We start from the raw sequence: 19,392 nt of genomic DNA on the forward strand, positions 1-19,392 counted from the left end.
GGAGGCCTAAACTTTCCTTGTGGGGCCTAGGGAAGCACTCCTGCTCCTCCTGGCCCAAGGAAAATCAAAAAAAGTTAAAAAAAATACCTCTTCCCATTGGTTGACCTGGCAGGAAAGCAACAACTGATGCCTCGCTTAGGTCCATGGTTAAAATAGTAGTCAGGCCCTGATGATGTCATCAGAACCCGATCTGCATATTTGAAGAAGGACCCAACAGGTTTCCAGCGGGTGTCCATCTTTCCTGCTCACAGAGCAGGTTAAAATCGTAGCTTGCGAGGGAAGCGGAATGCGGCAGGTGAGTACCAAGGGCAATTTTAACTGCCTGCCTGATTTCCGTCAGGTTGGCAGGATTAAAATCCTATTGTGTTTAGTTTTGTACACTTCTAGAAGGATACTGCCCTTGGAGAAAGCCCGCCAATGATTCACCAGGATGATACCTGGGATGAAGAGTATGAGCTACGTGTGAAACTGGGTAAACTTGGGATGTATACGCTGAAAGTGAGATGTTTAAGACTCGATCTGACTAATGTGATTAAAGTGATGGGAACGGAAACTAGACAGAGTCTTTCTAGTAGGGGAATCCAAAACAATGGGGCATAATCTTAGAATTCAGGCTAAGTTGATTAAAAACAAATTCAATAGAAACAACTTCACACAAAGGGGTGCAAAAATAGGTAATGCACTGATCCAGATGGTTGTAGGTGCAGAATCAATTAAGGTGTTTAAAAGAGAGATGAAGACCTACTTGGAAAATAAGAGTACCAAGGAATATGAAGAAAATGCAGGGAATTAATATTAAGAGAGATAAAACTGCCATGGCTAACAAAATGGCAGGACAGATCCAATGAGCTGAATGACCTATCCCTGTTTCTATTTGTTAGAGCTTTTTTTTAGAATCCCAATTTCGGCAGCCTGATTCCCAGTTCTGGGACTGAAGTCTGCTCCCAACTTGCTGGGAAAATAGCACTATAACCATTAGTCTTAGAAGAAACCCATTTCAACTTGATTTGAAATCATCAGCATTAGACTTGTTACTGCTTTTATTGAATGTATAGATTACACAGGCAGCTTTAATTAGACAGAAAATACAGTCTGAATATTCAGAAAAACTACACACAGTTTTTCCTTGAACAGAACCTATAATAAAATGAGGAATAAAATCAATCTCTAAAAGTGTCATGGAATTTGAGGGAGAGGGGGATACTTGTGGACTGGGTCTAACATTGTTAGATGGTTTAGTCAAATCACACCGTCACCCCTGGACAGGAGTCCAACAATAAATTTAATAAATCACAAACAAGGAATAAAAAGGATTCCTCTAGATTTTCAGCATTAATTGTCTCTAACTCCGTTTATCAGCATAACATTAGCTCTATTCATTTCAACTAGTGTATAGCTTTAAAATATCTCAATAAAGTATTTTCATGATGGCAGCAATGACAATAACTTTGATCCACATTAGTTGATTATATCCTTCAGTTTCTATGTTTATATATAGCAAGGATTTTTCTGACTAATTTTAAATGACTCATTATTGCCTAATTTTTATCAACATCATTCGTATACATGAAGCCAGATATCTAAGTTCTTAAATAAGTCCTAAACCAGGTGACAATTACACAACTAAATGTAGTCATCAGATGTATGCTGGGTAATAAATCTTTCACAGGATTTTTTTCTTTATGCAGCGATTTTATAACATTGTAAAAAGCAGACCAGCTACTCAGCAGCTGTTCTCCCTAGGCATTAAGAACATGCATGATTTGGTCCCAGGAAGGGCTCAAGTTTGATTCCCAGTCTATGCTGACTTAGCTGATCTCAGACAGGGCAGCAGCAGGGGTCCTACAGTGCCCTGGGCTGAGGAGGGGGAAAAAACAGCCAGGGTTCACTCCTGATGGTTATCTACTGACCACTGCATGCGTTAACACTGGATGAGGGCATAATTGGGCTTAGATGCAATGTCTCCCTATAATTGACTATTTTGCTCACACATTAAGATTTGTCACTGGCTGAGGTACCAATACTGACTAATTTTCCACAACTACTTCATATTTATTGATTAAACCACCCTCTGCAGTTGCATTGCAAAATGATATCAAGCAGCTGGTAAAGTTTTAAAATGAATCACCAGGACATTTTTTGCTATTTGGCACCTTCATATATCTAGAGAAAAGCTGCTTTTATATTGCTGTACTCCTCTTGGCCCCTGACTCACTGAAGCTGCTTTGATATTGGGCTAAGTGGCATGTTAATGCCATTGCCTCGTGATGCATGGTCTTATAGAGGCATGGAGTACAAAAGCAAGGAAGTTACCCTAAACCTTTCTAAATCACTGGTTAGACTTCAGCTGGAGTATTGTGTCCAATTTTGGGCACCACATATTAGGAAGGATGTATAGGTCTTGGAAAGGGTGCAGAGTACATTTACTAGAATGGTACCAGGGATGAGGGATTTCAGTTATGTGGAGAGACCAGCAAATCTGGGATTGTTCTCCTTAGATCAGAGAAGGTTAAGGTGAGATTTATTAGAGGTGTTCAAAATTTTGAAGGATTTTGATAAAGTTGATAGGAAGAAAATGCTTCCACTAGCAGGAGGGTCGATAACCAGAGGATACAGATTTAAGATAATTGACAAAAGAACCAGGGGGAGATGAGGAAAATAATTTTTACGCAGCGAGTTGTTATGATATGGAAAGCACTGTCTGAAAGAGTGGTGGAAGCAGATTCATAGTAACATTCAAAAGGGAATTAGATATATACTTGAAAACAAAAAAATTGCAAAGCTATGGGGAAAGAGCTGGGGAGTGGACTAATTGGATAGCTCTTTCAAAGAGCCGTAACAGGCACGATGGGCCAAATGGCCTCCTTCTGTGCTGCAAGATTCTATGTTCGTACAGTCAGCAGCAACACCAAAGTAAATTTGCTGGATTCACTAAGGTCAGTGGTCAGGAAGACCCTTTTATTAACTGAGTCCAAACCCAATATAAAAGCAGTTTCAGAGAATCATGCTGTGGATTACTATGAATCCCATTATCTCTTTAGTAAATACACTCAGGAAACCCTGAAGTTAATTCATCACAGTATCTGCTACTACAGAGCCAGAGTGCTGCAAAGTACTTCATAGGTAATTCTCAGCTTACTTTGGATAAACCACATATTATAGTACAACACATTGAAGTGCTAATGTGGTGCACCATAGAAGGATAAGGTCAGTGAATTCTCAGTCTCAATTGGGCCAACTTAAGTAGATGCCAAGCAGAGGTGAAGCCACAGGAAGTAGGATGATCGGGCACGATTATCAACCCAGCTCACAGCCAGTAAGAGAATAACTTTTGCAGAAGCCTAGGAGCAAGCTGCTCTAATGGTGAATTTACACTGCAGTTACCAATCTGAAGCCAGTAGCTGACGTTCAGGTTTCAGCCAGATAGTACTGTATTTATATGGCTTGGTTCCTGCCTGACTGGAACTCTGATTGTCCTGCCCAGCAAAGAGCTCTGTCTAAAGAAATAGATGCACAGAGTTCTCTCTCAACAGCTAAAAACATACTTGTTCAGAGTGGGCAGGAAAGAATCGCTGCTTATTAAATATTTAACTTAAGGTCAGCTAGGTTTAAAAAGTGGGGCTGGGGCTGCAAAGTACTCTTGAGAACTTTGTAAACCATTGACACCGCACTGGATGTACATTCCATGTGGTGCAAATCTCCCATCTCCTTTGCTCTTAATCTTCGTTGTTCTGGAATTAAGTTGGATGCTGACATCAGATGGACACTGAAAGTTTAATGTCAGTGTGAAGTGGAAATCGCTTTGTACTAACAATTAATGTGTATTATAAATGCACCCTTAATCAAAGAATAATCCCATGCACCTGGAGGAAGCCATGCTCAAAGGGTAGCACTGAATCTCTGACTGCACTTCCTTCAAGCACAGATCCGTGTGTGAAGCTGAATGTATCCTATAATGCCCTGTTTAGGAGGGGGACGAGGAGAGGTAAGTGAATGAGAACCAGACGGAAACAGGAAGTACAAATGGCATTTTCTTACTCTTTCATTTAAAAAAACTTCAAACAAAAACTTTAATAAAAATTATTGCAGCTATTTACCTTTCAACTGAAGCTAATAGAGCCAAACATTGGTGCATGGAGGTAATTGTTGCTCTTAAGCTCCTTGTTTTTCAATCAAACAACCTACAGCAAATAAGAATATTAAAATGTTGTAGGTAACTGATAAGTGCTTTAACAGAAAAATCTGATTTAAAATATATTTTACTAAAGAAACTTCAGGCAACAACTCAGTTTAACTTTATGTCATATAATTGCTTCTCTCTATTGACTGTTAAAAGTCAAACGTAAACAAGTTGGTTGCATTCCCAACCCAGTCTTGGCAGAAATAAGTCCATGGGGCACAGCAGTGCAATGCATCAGTGTACCAATGCAAACATCAGCAGAGTGGAAGAAACTGGATTCGCACCCATGATTCCCTCACACGTATTCTTACCAAGGGGGAGGTGAGGATGAAGGAAGAAGTGCTTCACCATATGGAGGAAAGTGTTGCTCTTGTCAACCTCCTAGTGGTAATTCTAGAGGCCTGTGAGCTGAAGAAGCAAATGGCACAGGGGTTTGTAAGTGGGAAAGGAAAACAAATGGTGAGGGGAGAGAAAGAAATAAGTTTGCAAAACTGAAAGGCTACTTAATTTGTCATTAAAAATACACCCGCAAATACAATGAAATGGGTTCTGTTGAAGGAAACACAATATGAACAAATGCTACATCATGCTTAAAAAAATCTATATTAACCAAACAAAAGAGAGAAATTATATATGTAGCCCAGTAGTAAATATACAGTAATTTTCTTCAGCACCTTGAGTGACACCATCACCAGTCATATTGCATAAGACAATGTATGTCATTCATGTGGCTTTTGTCCCCAGGTGAATGGCAACATCCAAGTGATTTTTTGACAGCAAGTCCTGTTTGAGGTGGTCATTGTCTCCTTGTGTTCCTTTGGACAACTGTGATTGATGATGTCAACGGTGACCAAAAAGTGATTTGAAGCTTCCAAGAGTTTCTTCTACATTTGATTTTTTTTTGTTACCTTTTCCACACCATGACTGAGTTCATGCATATCACATGATCCTTAAAAAGGCAAATCTAGAAAGGTAGCTAACTCCAGGCAGCCTTATTCCTGATCAAATTGTTGCATGTACAGAAGCCTTAGTTTAATTATATCTGTGCATTTATGCTACCCTTCTCCCCTCTAATTAACCTTTGCCCACAAGACTCTCACATATTTCCCAGTGTGACCACAGTAATCATTTTGTTTATTAACTGTAATGCTAATAGCCCCAGTTCTCATCAATTCTACGTAATAATCACGGTTTAAATATTGTAGCTAAATCATTGTAACTTAAGAGGACAGAAACTCAGTTAGTTCATGGCATTTGGTAGCCCATCAATAATTTGGGTAGTCCATGACAAGCAACTTTGAGCAAGCATATTCAGTAACTTTAGATATAATAACAATCTCCACATGGTTACAAAAATAGACATGCATTTAAAAATATACAAACCATGTTGAGACTGAGGCTTCATTTATGTTGATAAGAGTTTTGATCTCCATTTGTAGACATCAGAAAAGATGTTCGCTATCACAATGAAGAATTCATTCTGATTCGGATTAAACAACAGGTTGCTCAAATATTTGAAATTCATAAACCAAATATTTTAATAGCTGGAGGATTACCAGCTGCTGTAAATTTCTATCCCTGGTAACTTATTAAATCTGAAACAATTTAAGCACTTGATTTTCTTGACAGCAGCTTATATCATAGCAAAACTTACTACTTATGCTGAGAACCAGAAGAGGCATTTTGAAAATATGCAATATGTGAGTGCGGGTATGTCATGAGAATGGATCTTACCTGCTAACAAAACCAGCTTCAATCATAGTACTTTCCCTTCTGTGCTTTGAACCTATCAACCTACAGTGATTAAAATGGAGCTCAATTTTAACATGATTAACCCTTTGAGGATGTACGAACATTTCCACAACATTTTTTAATAGGTCTACAATATAGAAAAAAACCTCGGGATTTAGAATAAAGTGTAATATAATCAGTTTTTTAAAAACTCTAATTCTCTCCCAGATTATTATGCATTATAGACAGCCAAAAATTAATGTTTTGCAGGGCTTTACAACAGAAATCTAATCACTAATCCTCATTGTGATATTTTATGATGCTGATGTAAACCACATAAATTGGTTGTGGCTCTTTCTCTAATATATTAAAGGTCCTGAAATTTTGTACCATTTTCAGGGATAGTCTTACTGTAATCTAAAATCTGCATTGGGCAATCAATACATAAAGGGCTAAATTCAATTACTTAATATGTATTGAGCAAATGGCTCAGAAAAGTGAGCAAGTAGAACAGCCAGTTGCATTGTTTTCCTATCAACTTCATCACTTGAGTTTTGTGAATTTGAATCTTGCCCAGACTGACAGGATTAAGTTGCCTGATCTTTAATGCCTTTTTTTTAAAAAAAAGGTCCTAAATTTGGAAGTTTTTATCCAATCCACAGTGAAGAAGTCATAGCACAAAATTGCGCTCATTTCAGAAAAAGAAAACAGTTCTTCACATCCATTTGAAAACTTGGACTATTAGCACATAACATTATATACCCTGTAAATTACACTGTATAATGTTATTTAACAGATACTTAAACATTAGTATCAAACGCCTTTGAACTCTTATTTTAACAGTGGCACTAACCCATCTATGTTAAATAGGTTAATACCTCTATTAAAATAGCAGTCATAATAATTTGATACAGATGTGTTAAGTGGTTGTACAATAATATCGCACAGCATAATATCCAGGTTTATAAGGCGTTATAAGAGACTGTTGTGTAAGAATTTCAGCTCTAATAACCGTCCTGAAGGAGAGTTGATGGCTGCAAGTTAAAAAGGTACCAGCAATGCCTGTTCAGTATTTAAACTGGCTATAGACTATTATAGACTATAGACTGGTCACCTGGAAACATGAGCCTTTCATGTCCCTTGGTAAGTTTTACAATGAGTGCACCTGGAAATAGCAGCCTTTCAAATTTAACTGGTAAGGGTCAGTGGCCACAGCTAATGACACCTGGAGGCAGGAATCTTTCATTTCCATTGGTAAAGTTAATTTAATGAGAAAATATCACTTATTAATAAAATATCTCTTTTTTTTTGTTCTACTAAAATTTCTATTTAGAACTCTCAAAAATCATACCTGTTCTACAAATGATGTCTCATTCTCAGAGTAGGAGACTTTAAAAAAAATGTTCAGTTTAAATGCCATAACGTGAATTTGTTGATCTAACAACAATGATGCTGACTGATTTGTGCAGTACTGTATTCAGAGTAAAAATTTGAAACACCACATGCATAAAGCATGACTAGGAACTGTCAAACAAAATGCAGTGTAATTTTTGGGGCATCTATACTTGTCAAAGTGTGTAATAAAAGTGCTTTAAAGCCAGTGACAGCATCTGGCACTCTAGGTAAGGTATGATCCTCAAATGCTATGAAAAATAACAAGTTTAAATACTACTCTCACAACACATCATATTGCTGTTTGACTTTACCATTCTCAAAATGACTATCCTTACTCCCTTGCTGATTGAAATGATCAAAATAGTCTCAATATTATCTAATTTTACGACAGTTTTTAAGAACAGACAATCCAGTGGTAAGTGGGTTGAGACTGCCCAAATTTCTCAGACGTGAGAATAGTTTCTATCAGCAGTCCTTCTGTGTAAGCACACATATTGATAGTTTTATAGTTTAGCCTAGCTTAATGAACAGAAGTGAGCATGCTCAGCTGATGCAGTGCCTGATATGTGTGTGCTTCCTTCCACAACAATAACAGAATGAGACAGGGAAATATATCCCCTTGATACATTCGTTCTTTTCCTGGTGTTTTTTTTAAGACATGCTCACTAGACATGAAAGCTTGACCATCTATTATCAATAATCGTCATCTATAAAAATAATGTAAATACATATACTTTTTAAATCCCTTCGACTATGCATTTTACATCTCTTACAACCCCGCAGATAACTATTTCCCTCCCTTATCTCTCCCCACCAATCGTTAATTGTTAATGCTTATTTATTGTTTATGTAATTAACAAAAGGGGTTAGTTAAAGACTGGTCAAGGTGACCCTTATATCAACCTTAGACAGCTTAAACAACCACAGTTTCCAAAAAAAAATTAGAATGACCAATCACTTTTCTTATTATCTAATATCTGCATTACTAAAAGCAAAATAGCAGTTAATATTTTTAGTGACAAAATGGAACTAAAATTTTACCAGACCAGTTCACGCAGGTGATTTTGAACTCTCAATATAGTGGAGTACTGGTATGCCAAAGGCTACAATAAAACTGGGAATCAATGGATTCTACAGGTCAGGACTGCAGTGGTTTACTGGTAGAACTTTACCAACATCCTGCTGATTTTACTGGTCTGGTATTGTACCGGTCTGTCACAAATTGTCATTTTCATAAAGTTCCTAAGTACCAATGGGTTTTGGGTCATTCCCAGTAGATCGTGGATGTATAGGCAATTTAAAAGTACCAATCATTTACATTATGGTTTCATGAATATCTGTTAGGCAATCAGTTCCCATGTCTAGACCATGTAATGTTGGCTTCTGGTCCAATGAAGTAACTCTGCTTATCATCTCTGGAAACAAGGAATACCTGTTCCCTGACTTCTCCTCAAACCAACAGTCCAGTGCTCTCTTTGCCTCAAAGTTGGCAATGGGCGGTCCATTGACTGCAATACTCAGAAGGTCATTGAGTTGGTCAAGGCTAAGTCGAGACCTGTTATTGTTCCGTATCCGGTAGAAGGCACCACGACTTTTCTCACAAGCTGCTGTTGAAGTTGGCAGGACAAGCAATAACTGGATGATCCTATTTAGTATTGGGAATCTTTGTTTATACTTAAAAATGTGACGGCTCAACTCTTTGAAACCATTCTTGTTGTAACACTCAGATTTGAGCTCCTTCCATTCTTGCAATAAACTTCCTCGAATGTCTCTGCCATCCAGACCTACTTCCCTCGCAAAAGATGGAATTATTTCAAAGTGCTTATATATATGCATGATCTCTTCCTCGCCATGACTCATCAGGTTTTCCTCATTTTGGGGCCACGTGGCAACATCAAACACTTGACATGCTCGAATTATTGTGCGACTATTAGAGTCCAGCCTTTGGGCTAGAATCAGCTGCGTTTTTTGGCATATCTTCTCTCTTATTGAATTGAACTTGGCTTCTGCTACTCTTAGGTTTTTCAAAGGAACACCATGAAAGTTTTCATGAAAAGTCTCCTCAAATTCTTGTAGATATTCTCCTGGTGATTCCACCAATCTACTGATTTCTTCGATGGCTTCTTCAATCTTGTCATCTGCATGGGTAATGAGGAGGTGATCACCCTGGAAAACGAATGCCAGTCGAGTAAGCACAGCAATGACATCTAACAAAAAATATATTAGCTTAACTGACTGATAGTCCATCAGGAACTGCAGTAGAGCCAAGGCAATGGCAGCAGCATCTGCTTTTTGTGCTTGACCACTAACATCTTTAAGATGAGCTACCACCTCCAAATAATCCTTGATCAATGCATTAAGGACATTCTGCTCTCCAATGATCCACCTGACAGCTCGAATGTCACCAAGGAATTCTGTCTCCTCACAAAGTGTTGCTGCAGTAGCTCTTAGTTCACACATGAGCTTAGGGGAATAACGATAAAAACTCAGCAACTGCTTTAAGTTGTTTTCTAGTTCTTCCAAACAGGTTAGTTCCTTGTTGCTTATAGCATCCAATACTTCCAAGTGAGGCCTATGCACCACACAAGGGACAGAGAGTAGCCAAGGCAAAGCCTTTTTGATCTTCATGGCCAAACCTGCCCTTAGCCCTGTTGTCATGTTGGCTCCATCTACCCCCAGTCCTACAATTAACTTTTCCTCTTTCCATTTGATCCCTATGCCCCCAAAGGCCCTGTCCAGAGCCTGAGTATAACCATCCACTGTTGCAGAGCTCAATTCCTGTAGGGACAATAACTCTGTAGCAGCTGGCCCTTCATTGGTAATATACTGGATGTAAATTGCAACATTATCAGCAACCAAGTCATCTGTCTGCCCATCCAAAATCACACTCATAAATGGAGACAGCCTGAGCCTCTCAAAGAGGTCCTCACGAAGAGACCTTGCAATGTGATGAATTAAAGTTTGACAGTCTCCCTCATTCAAGTATTGGTCAACAATCTTTAAGTCACATTTTTTCAGAAGTTCGGCCAATGGTCTGAAATCTGAAAAATGCCTTCCTTCAAAGGCTAGGTGATAGGCAACATTGAACAACAGCGTCATGTTTCGGCACATCTCTTCAGTTTTCTCAGGATGCATCCTAAGCTTATAAAGCTGCAAGCACTTCTTATGAAGATTACTCTGGGCATGCAGCTTGATAGTGTGGATCTTGAACTGCTTGGAGCCCAAGATGAAGGCTGATGTCCTGGAGGACTGAACAGTGTATTGCCTGCAAACATGGCACCACATTTCATTTAGAGTGGGCGAATAGCGCAGGAACCAGAACTTCTTCAGCCATTCATGCTTGAAGCGTCTGATTCTCCGACCAGTACCAGTAGCCGTTTTCGATATTTCATCTGTGGTGGCCAGCATCTCATTGGACATTGACTCATCAGCTGAATCTATCTCCTGCTCACTAGTGTCATCCATGACAACTGGGACAGGAATCTGTGCTTCTGGAGCTAGGATGGGGAAAAAGAAAAAATTACAGGTAAGTTCAGAAACTAAAAGCTTAACTTCTTTTTTTCAATTTCTTTAATTAGTCTGATCACAATCATATTGGGTTAGATTTTTCTGTAGGAGGGAATCTAACGGCATCTACCATTAGTTGGACATGCCCTTGCCTGTTTAGGTTTCTAAATTATTTGCATGGCAAGTTGCTGAGAGTACGAGGCGATAATGTCGCAGCGAGGGAAACAGGGCATCTGAGACCTGAGTGAACAGGGCAAGCAACTGTGTATCTCCTTAACCAGATTAAAGGATTGTAAAATTAACAACGCAAAGGCTGGGAAGGAAGTGTAAATTAGAGTGGGTGAATTCAATGTCATATCAGGTACATAAAAAGATAGAGAGGGAAAAAAAAATACAGAAAGGAAAAGTTAAAAAAAAATTAAAATTTTACATTTTTAAAATCTCCAACAACAATTAAAACCTGAAGGATTGAGACTCCACACTTGTAATAGTTAATTTTAAGTGCCAGAGAGGTTGTTGGACAGTAATTGACACTTATCACATCGTTAAAATGGTACTTGGACTGGAATGGACAAAACTTAACTTTCTGTGGCGAGTTTACTTCGTATCTACCGCGCAAATACAGCTACTTCACACTATTCAATGCATTTCAATGGTTAGCCAGATGCCGTTTTCATGAAGCTAATGGCAGAGCGACACTATTCGGACAGCAACTTTTGGATATTTCATTTTAACTGTATGTCTGCCCCTCGTCTAATGTTGCTGTACCATTTGCGCATAAATAACAGCGAGCGCCATTAGCCTCACCGTTATTTTGACAGGAAAATCTGGGCCAATATTTCTCAAACAACAAAGCAGATTGTTAACTTCCTTCATGCTTTTTTTTAGATCCATGTATTATCTATGCAACAGTGAAATCAAACTTTTTTTTCCCCTAAGGGATATATTTCTAAGTTCCCAACCCTTTTGAAGACCAAAAACTGTTTGACATCAAGACAGTGAACAATTATATTTATAGTTCAGAATAGGTTTGCTAAGGTTATATAATCTAGCAAATCTATCCAATTAAAAGTAACATTTGCTGTTTAACATTAAGAAATTGTGTGGATGGCATTAAAGCTAATTATGGTGATGGAACTGAAACCACATTAACACTTTAAAGGTTAGATATCACTTCTATTGAAGAATTACTGCAGGGAAGGAGCTCTTCTCTTTCTCCACAGTGAGATGTGCTGTGATACTACATTTATTTTAACATTATGTTAATTCACAGAAGTTAAAGAGCTTTACACAAATTCAATCTACAATGAAACCTATTATATACATTGTCACAACTACTTACATTATGGTGCCTGATAGTTAAGATGTCCCAACATCTGCCTATTATATATCCTTGATACACTTGTATAGATTAACAATTTGCATAAATATCAGAGATTCAGCTAAACCTCCTATATTGATCCAAAATCTGCAGCGAAAAACGTTAGATTACCATTGTCTATATTGAATAGAATATTTACTGCATTTTAGTTTATTACAGCTGAACATTTAACTCCTAGAATGTGATTTGTTATCTTTGAGTACTGTATTCCATTTCTGTAATCTAATCGGTACAGCCAGGTAAATCAGATCCAGAAGGAAAGTACAAAAAAGTACACACACAGAAAATAAATTCACATTCATCTATTATGACTTTCTTCTATCTATACTAAATTCCAATTCTAATTCGTTCTGTCACAGTATGTTCGTTAGGCTGTGTATCTTGAACCTCAATACATATATAAAACGCACGCGCACAAACAAAATGCACAGCATGATAGATAATACTGATAGATATAATTCACATGTATAAGGGAGAGGTATGGGAATTTTATAGGAGGCAGACATCATTTGTGTGGCTGCTGCCCCCATGAGAAGGTAGACCAATAAACAGTTTACAAGTATTCCTTAATCAGTGAACAACTGGTTATGCTCTTCTGCTTAGGCATGAATACAACCTAGTGTACATAACATCTGCATGGTTGGCTCTGAAAAATTCTCTTAACCATTAGTATCACATTTGAATGAACTGGTACTTATACCAGGGTAAACTGTATACCTAGTGATTTACCAACTCTATTCACTTGTGTGCAAAGATTTTGTCGAGTTACATCCAGTCTACAGCACAGAAACAGGCCATTTGGCCCAACTGGTTTATGTTTCTGTTTCTGTTTATGTTTCACACGAGCCTCCTCCCTCCCTACTTCATCTAACCCTATCAGCATATGCTTCTATTCCTTTCTCCCTCTAGTGCTTATCTAGCTTCCCTTTAAATGTACCTATGCTATTTGCCTCAACCATTCCTTGTGGTAGTGTGTTCCACATTCTTACCACTCTTTAGGTAAAGAAGTTTCTCCTGAATTCCCTATCGGATTTATTAGTGACTATCTTATATTTATGACCTCTGGTTTTAGACTCCCCACAAGTAGAAACATTTTCTCTACAACTACCCTATCAAACTCTTTCATTATCTTAAAGACCTCTATCAGGTCACCCATCTAGAGAAAAGAGTCCCAGCCTGTTCAGCCTTTTTTGATAAGTATATCCTCTCAGATCTGGTATCATCCTTGTGAATCTTTTTTGCACCTTCTTCGATGCCTATATATCCTTTTTATAATATGGAGACTAGAACTGTGCACAGAACATCAAGTGTGGTCTAACCAAGGTTACGTACAAGTTTAACATAAATTTTTGCTTTTCAATTCCATCCCTCTAGAAATGAACCCGTGTTTGGTTTGCCTTTTTTATGGCCTTACTAACCTGTGTCACTATTTTTAGTGATTTGTTTATCTGTACCCCGAGATCCCTTTGGTCCTCTACCCCATTTAGACTTATTTGCTCCTTCTTGAGTGTGGCGAGAAAGAGAGAAGAATGGGAAGTAGAAGAAATCCACAGGTAAGTTCCCTATTATCATCCATTGGGAGGCAACTTACCGATCCAGGAAAAAAAACAGCAACTAAAATGGATTAAAATATTGAAGGAATCTGGAAATAGTTGATATTAGGAAGCCAACTAAATATGAAAACAAAACATACAGGCAAATCTAAACATTTTTTTATTTATTTGTGTGAAATGTAGTGCTACGGTTTCAATATCAGTAGTATAAAGAAATAGCATCACAGGCAATGAAATACAAGGAAACATTACAAACAATTTTTTACATAAAGGAATAAAGTATGACAAAATTTGTTGTATAAGTCTTTCCTTTATTTTATAGATTGGAAATAAAAACATATACAAAAGTGCAATGTAAACTCTAGGTATTATGGTGTATAACAAAACAAGCTCAGCCAGTAGATAATATGTTTGTGAGAGATTTGGTTGGCACACTCTTAAATATCCAATGCTGACATTTTGTTTTAGTGAGTAGAGAAGAGACAGTTCTCAGCATTATCACTGGAAAAAAAAAGTATGACAGCAGAAAACAATCTTTTGAGTTTAGATAAAATATGAAATAGGCTTTTGGAGTTCCTTAGGTGACAAGTCAGGATTCATATATAGGTGAGTAGACAGCATGAATAATGTCATAATATGTGTGCCTTGCACTTCTTACAGCATAGAATAGGATGCAGAGTTGAATGACCATTGGTGCAATACTTGAGTAGAGCTGAGAGATGTAGGCTACATTCCCAGAGTAAGCTTGTTAAGGAGATGATTAAAAACAAAACTACATAAATCATCAGGGATTCCTTTTTTAAACTAAGCCTCTACTAGTTGACTTTAGCTTGGTGTCAATTTTTGTCTGATTTACGCTCCTATGAAGTTTCCTTGGGATGTTTTACTACTTTAAAGGTGCTACATAAATGCAAATTGTTGTTGTTGGACGCATTGATGGAGGTAGTTTGAAGGTACATAGTCATCCGACAACCAAGGGTCAATAAGCCAGAAGATTAAGTATAGAAAATTGAGCAATACTATATATTTTATAATTAAGATATAAAGCTAATTTGATAGTTGTCCCAGTTCATAAATGCTGATTATTCTGGGTCTCTTCTCATGAAGCTACAGGTTTCCATTCGATATCTGGAGTGATTAAGAAACTTATCTGAAATGAGACATTCATTAATGTTTCAACAGTAAATACAAAACAGATTTTAAAAAAGGGAATACAAATTAAAGGGACAGGCCAGATTTGAAGCTAAACATTACAACCATGCTCCAGATCCCAGACTACCTATAAACAATGTCACAGGAGTACAGGTGGTATTAGAATAAAAGTTAAACTAGACAATACAATTATTAGGTTCCTTATGATACCAGCACATCGCCCCCTAAAAATATCTAATTCAAACAATAGCATTAAAGTACCACAAACTACAAGGGAGGGGGTCTTTATTCTCATATTAGCTCTTATCACTGTTTGTGTAGCAGTTTTATTTTACAACAAAAGATCACAATATTCAAAAAGTCCACTTTAGCACTCTGGTCTAATTTGAATATTCCATACCTCAAAATCTCACACAAATGAAACATTGACATTCCAGTCACTACCGCAGCAGTGAAACTCTAGAATTTTTCTTATTACAGGCAAACATTTCTCTCCTCCCTGCCTCAAAAGATCACAAAAACCATGAGAATACACAAAATAAAACCAGAATAAGTGAACTGAAGTGTTGCATAAAAGAAAAATCACACAATCAAAAATATCCTTTAAAGTAAAAACAGAAGGAATTGTAATTTACATTGACATGATTTGAGAATTTCGTTCGCAGCACATTTAGTGTTTGTGAAAGTTTATCAGTACCATACCCAAATTTAAGAGGTGTGTGAAAATATATACAAAACTAGCAATTATTTAGGACACTTTTTGATTTGTAATAAACGCACTTTTAATTCAAATATAATTCTGCCTTAGAACTGCAAATAATTCCCTTATTGTCCTCTCCTGCAAACTATGTGACAATATTATTGACGATTTCTATCTTCCAAACAATGCAATTTTGTTCTCTCTTGAACTGCCATGGTGTCCATTTTGCTTTGTTGACACTATAATACATCTTCCATAAACAGGAAGCAGGCTGAATCAGGCTACAATTTACTCGAGATTCAGATAACATCTATAAACTACTTGAGTGTTACTCTTGGGGTTTATGATGTAATTTAAAGCCGGAGTCAATAAAACTCCAATTATTCACAACTATTTATTTGATGGAGCAGATTTTAAAATTTGCTTACCTTTTCTTTTAATTCTTCACTTTCTCACATTCAATAGTACCTTTCACATTTTTCTGTCCTTCTCTTCCGAAAAAGGGTGGTAAAACAAAAATATTCAATTTCCCAGGCCCCCCCCACCAAACCTAGATCAGAATCCCAAGAGTCAAATATGGATAATGCAAGAACTTAAAACACAAGAAAAAGTTAACATATTCACAATTTACAAAATGTGCACATGAATAAGTCATCACTGCAGGGGAACAAATTTTAAAACAGGCATCAGATGGTAAAAGGATTAAATAAAAACAAGCACGTCTTCATCTTTAAATATTCCTTTTTAATTTATCAACAGTGCAATAGTGAAATCTAAACAAATAAGATGAGCAAAATGAAAAAAAATGTATAAATTACAAAACTACAACACAGGTATAAAAGGGTGGCAACAGCATTGAAAACAAATGGAGATAAGTTTGTTTTCCCCAAGTAAATGAAAATGGTCGAGTATGCACTGCCCACCTTTTCCCTGTGACATGCTCAGGATATAATCAAGAGAATTGGCTTTTCTCTGACAAAAATGTATCACACATAAAACTGACAAACTCGGGGGAAATAAAATTTAGTGATTCTTGAGCCCTGGAAGAGAGCATCTCTCAGGGGTTCCATTCAGAAGGGTTGGCCCCTTTTTCAGATTAATGTATACACATCAGTGCAGTGAGCCTTAAAGTGCTAGTTACACCTTTTGCTGGACAATACATAGAGATCTTGTTTGATGAACTGGGTAAAACTTTACACAATTTGATAATTTTATGTTAGTTTTTCTTTGAATTTGTACTTCACTTTTCCTGGCTTCGTCTTACATTTCCCATCCTCATCTTACACTTTAATAGAAACATATTGTTCCTTTCGTTAAAAGTGGGAAGCAAGCTCTCACCTATTTTAGAAGAGGAAAATGTAGTTGGAAGAGCATTAGTAGTGCTCTAAACCACTGATAGTTAAGCAAAGATCATTCAGAACAGTAATAATAGACATCCTGAAATATTAGTGATAATTCATAGAACTGGATGAAAAACTTAATATATTACAGGGGTTAGCCTTAAATTAATTTTTTAAAAACGTGTTCCTCTGATCCCCTATGACTTCTTGTTTTACTAAACTGAATGATTAATCGTCGCTCAAATAAGGGCCACAGGTGCATTTGTACACTACTGACATCACAAAAAATGTGACGGTGTTTAGTTTGACAGTCTCTTCTGGTTATATAGTTCCCTTGACTGCACGAATGGACATCACAGTAGCATACTACCACTTGACTTGGCACATGGATGCTGTTTCCAAATAATTTTGCGTCAGTACCACTCTACTGGCCTCAAAAGTTTCCTAAAAGTCTATTTCTTTGATCATGCCTTCAGTTTCTCTCTCTCTTTCTCCCCCACTAACCCCCCCTCCCCCCCCACCCATTTTCATTAGCTTGTGCTCCACCTCTCCCCTTGTAAAGTTCTCGGAGATGTTCTTCTACATGACAAATGCTATATAAATTCAAGTTGCTTTATGGACTGTTGAGTGTGATGTTGAAGTCAGAGGCATGTCAATGTATTGCAATAAACCAATATATGAACAACTACAACAACAACTTGCATTTATATAGCACCTTTAATGTAGTAAAATGTTCCAAGGCGCTTCATAGAGGTGTTATCAAACAAAATTTGACTTCGAGCCACATAAGGAAATATTAGGTCAGGTGACCAAAAGCTTGGTCAAAGAGGTAGTTTTTAAGGAGCGTCTTAAAAGGAGAGAGAAGTAGGGAGGTGGAGATGTTTAGGGAGGGAATTCCAGAGCTTAGGGCTTAGGCAGCTGAAGGAACAGCCGCCAATAGTGGAGTGATTAAAATCAGGGATGTGCAAGAGGCCAGAATTGGAGGAGCACAGAGATCTAGGAGGGTTGTAGGGCTGGAAGAGGTTACTGAGATAGAGAGGAGCGAGGCCATGGAAGGATTTGAAAACAAGGATGAGACTTTGAAAATCGAGACATTGCCGGACCAGGAGCCAATGTAGGTCAGCGCGCACAGGGGTGAAAGAGACTTAGTGCGAGTTAGGATATGGACAGCAGAGTTTTGGATGAGCTCAAATTTACAGGTGGAAGGCCGACCAGGAGCATTGGAATGGTCGAGTCTAGAGAGAACAAAGGCACGGAAGAGGGTTTCAGCAGCAGATGAGCTGAGGCAGGGATGGAGATGGGCGATGTTTTGTAGGTAGAAGTAGGCGGTCTTGATGATTGAGCAGATATGGGGTTGGAAGCTCATCTCAGGGTCAAATAGGACGCCACGGTTGCAATGGTCTGGTTCAGCTTCAGACAGTAGCTGCGGAGAGGGACGGAGTCGGTGGCTAGGGAACGGAGTTTGCAGCGGGGATCAAAGACAATGACTTCGGTCTTTTCAATATTTAGTTGGAGGACATTTCTGCTCATCCAATACTGGATGTCGGACAAGCAGCGTGACAAATCAGAGGCAGTGGAGAGGTCGAGAGAGGTGGTGGTAAGTTAGAGCTGGGTGTCGTCAGCTCACGTGGAGCCTGACATTGTGTTTTCGGATGATGTCACTGAGGGGCAGCATGCAGATGCGAAATAGAAGGGGGCCAAGGATAGATCCTTAGGGAACTCCAGAGTTATCGGTGTGGAGGCAGAAAGAGAAACCATTGCAGGTGATTCTCTGGCTATGACTGGATAGGAATGGAACCAATAATAAAAACAACAAATGCTGAAAATACAAAGGTCAATTGTTATTGAAAAGAACAGTTATGAGTGGGACCCTTTTCAGAACTGGTATGGTCAGGCAAAGAGAAGCCACTTTATAGGACTTACCCAAACAAAGAGGGAGGAAGAGGGCAGAACAACAGTGAAAGTCAAGAGTTCACTGTACACCACACAAAAGTAATTTCAGTCAGATAGACAAAAGAGCAATTAGAAAGGCGAATGAAGTCAGAATGGCCCCAGTATGGAAGGGAAAGTAGTGGAATGTGAATGGCAGAATCCAGTTGGAAAATATTAACAATGAAACTAAAAGAAGTTGCACCTCGTTCACAATGCTCTTAACTTCAAATCATGTCGCTTGGTTCCGCACAATAAGTTTTCCACATCTATTATCAAATCCCACTCTCTGAATTCTTTATATTGCTTCTGCTTTAAGTACAGTGTGTAGGCAGCATACACTGAAGCTGCTTTTATACTGGCACTGTTTTAGTTCAGATTCTGGGAGACCCATGAAACATTATGTCTATGAGTGTGCAGCCAGGATAAGGGCATTGGATTTAGCTTTGTAAACTCTGGGAACTGGCTCAATGATACCAGTCTCTCAGAATCCAAACTAAAAAGTTCCAGTATAAAAGCAGCTC

At 38.0% G+C, this 19,392-nt stretch overlaps 1 protein-coding gene across 3 annotated transcripts in view; it reads right to left on the reverse strand.

Moving 5' to 3' along the window:
• Window positions 1-1,022: 1,022 nt before the first annotated feature.
• Window positions 1,023-19,392, reverse strand: part of prdm11 (PR domain containing 11) — a 125,551-nt gene continuing 107,181 nt past the window's right edge. For all 3 annotated transcript variants that reach the window (XM_067993652.1, XM_067993649.1, XM_067993650.1), the window contains one exon: window positions 1,023-10,803. In XM_067993652.1, coding sequence (XP_067849753.1) covers window positions 8,621-10,803 — 2,183 coding nt within the window. In that variant the 3' untranslated portion in view covers window positions 1,023-8,620. The remainder of the gene's footprint in view (window positions 10,804-19,392) is intronic.

Source organism: Heptranchias perlo, chromosome 12 (assembly GCF_035084215.1).
Source record: "Heptranchias perlo isolate sHepPer1 chromosome 12, sHepPer1.hap1, whole genome shotgun sequence".
Taxonomy (NCBI): Eukaryota; Metazoa; Chordata; class Chondrichthyes; order Hexanchiformes; family Hexanchidae; genus Heptranchias; species Heptranchias perlo.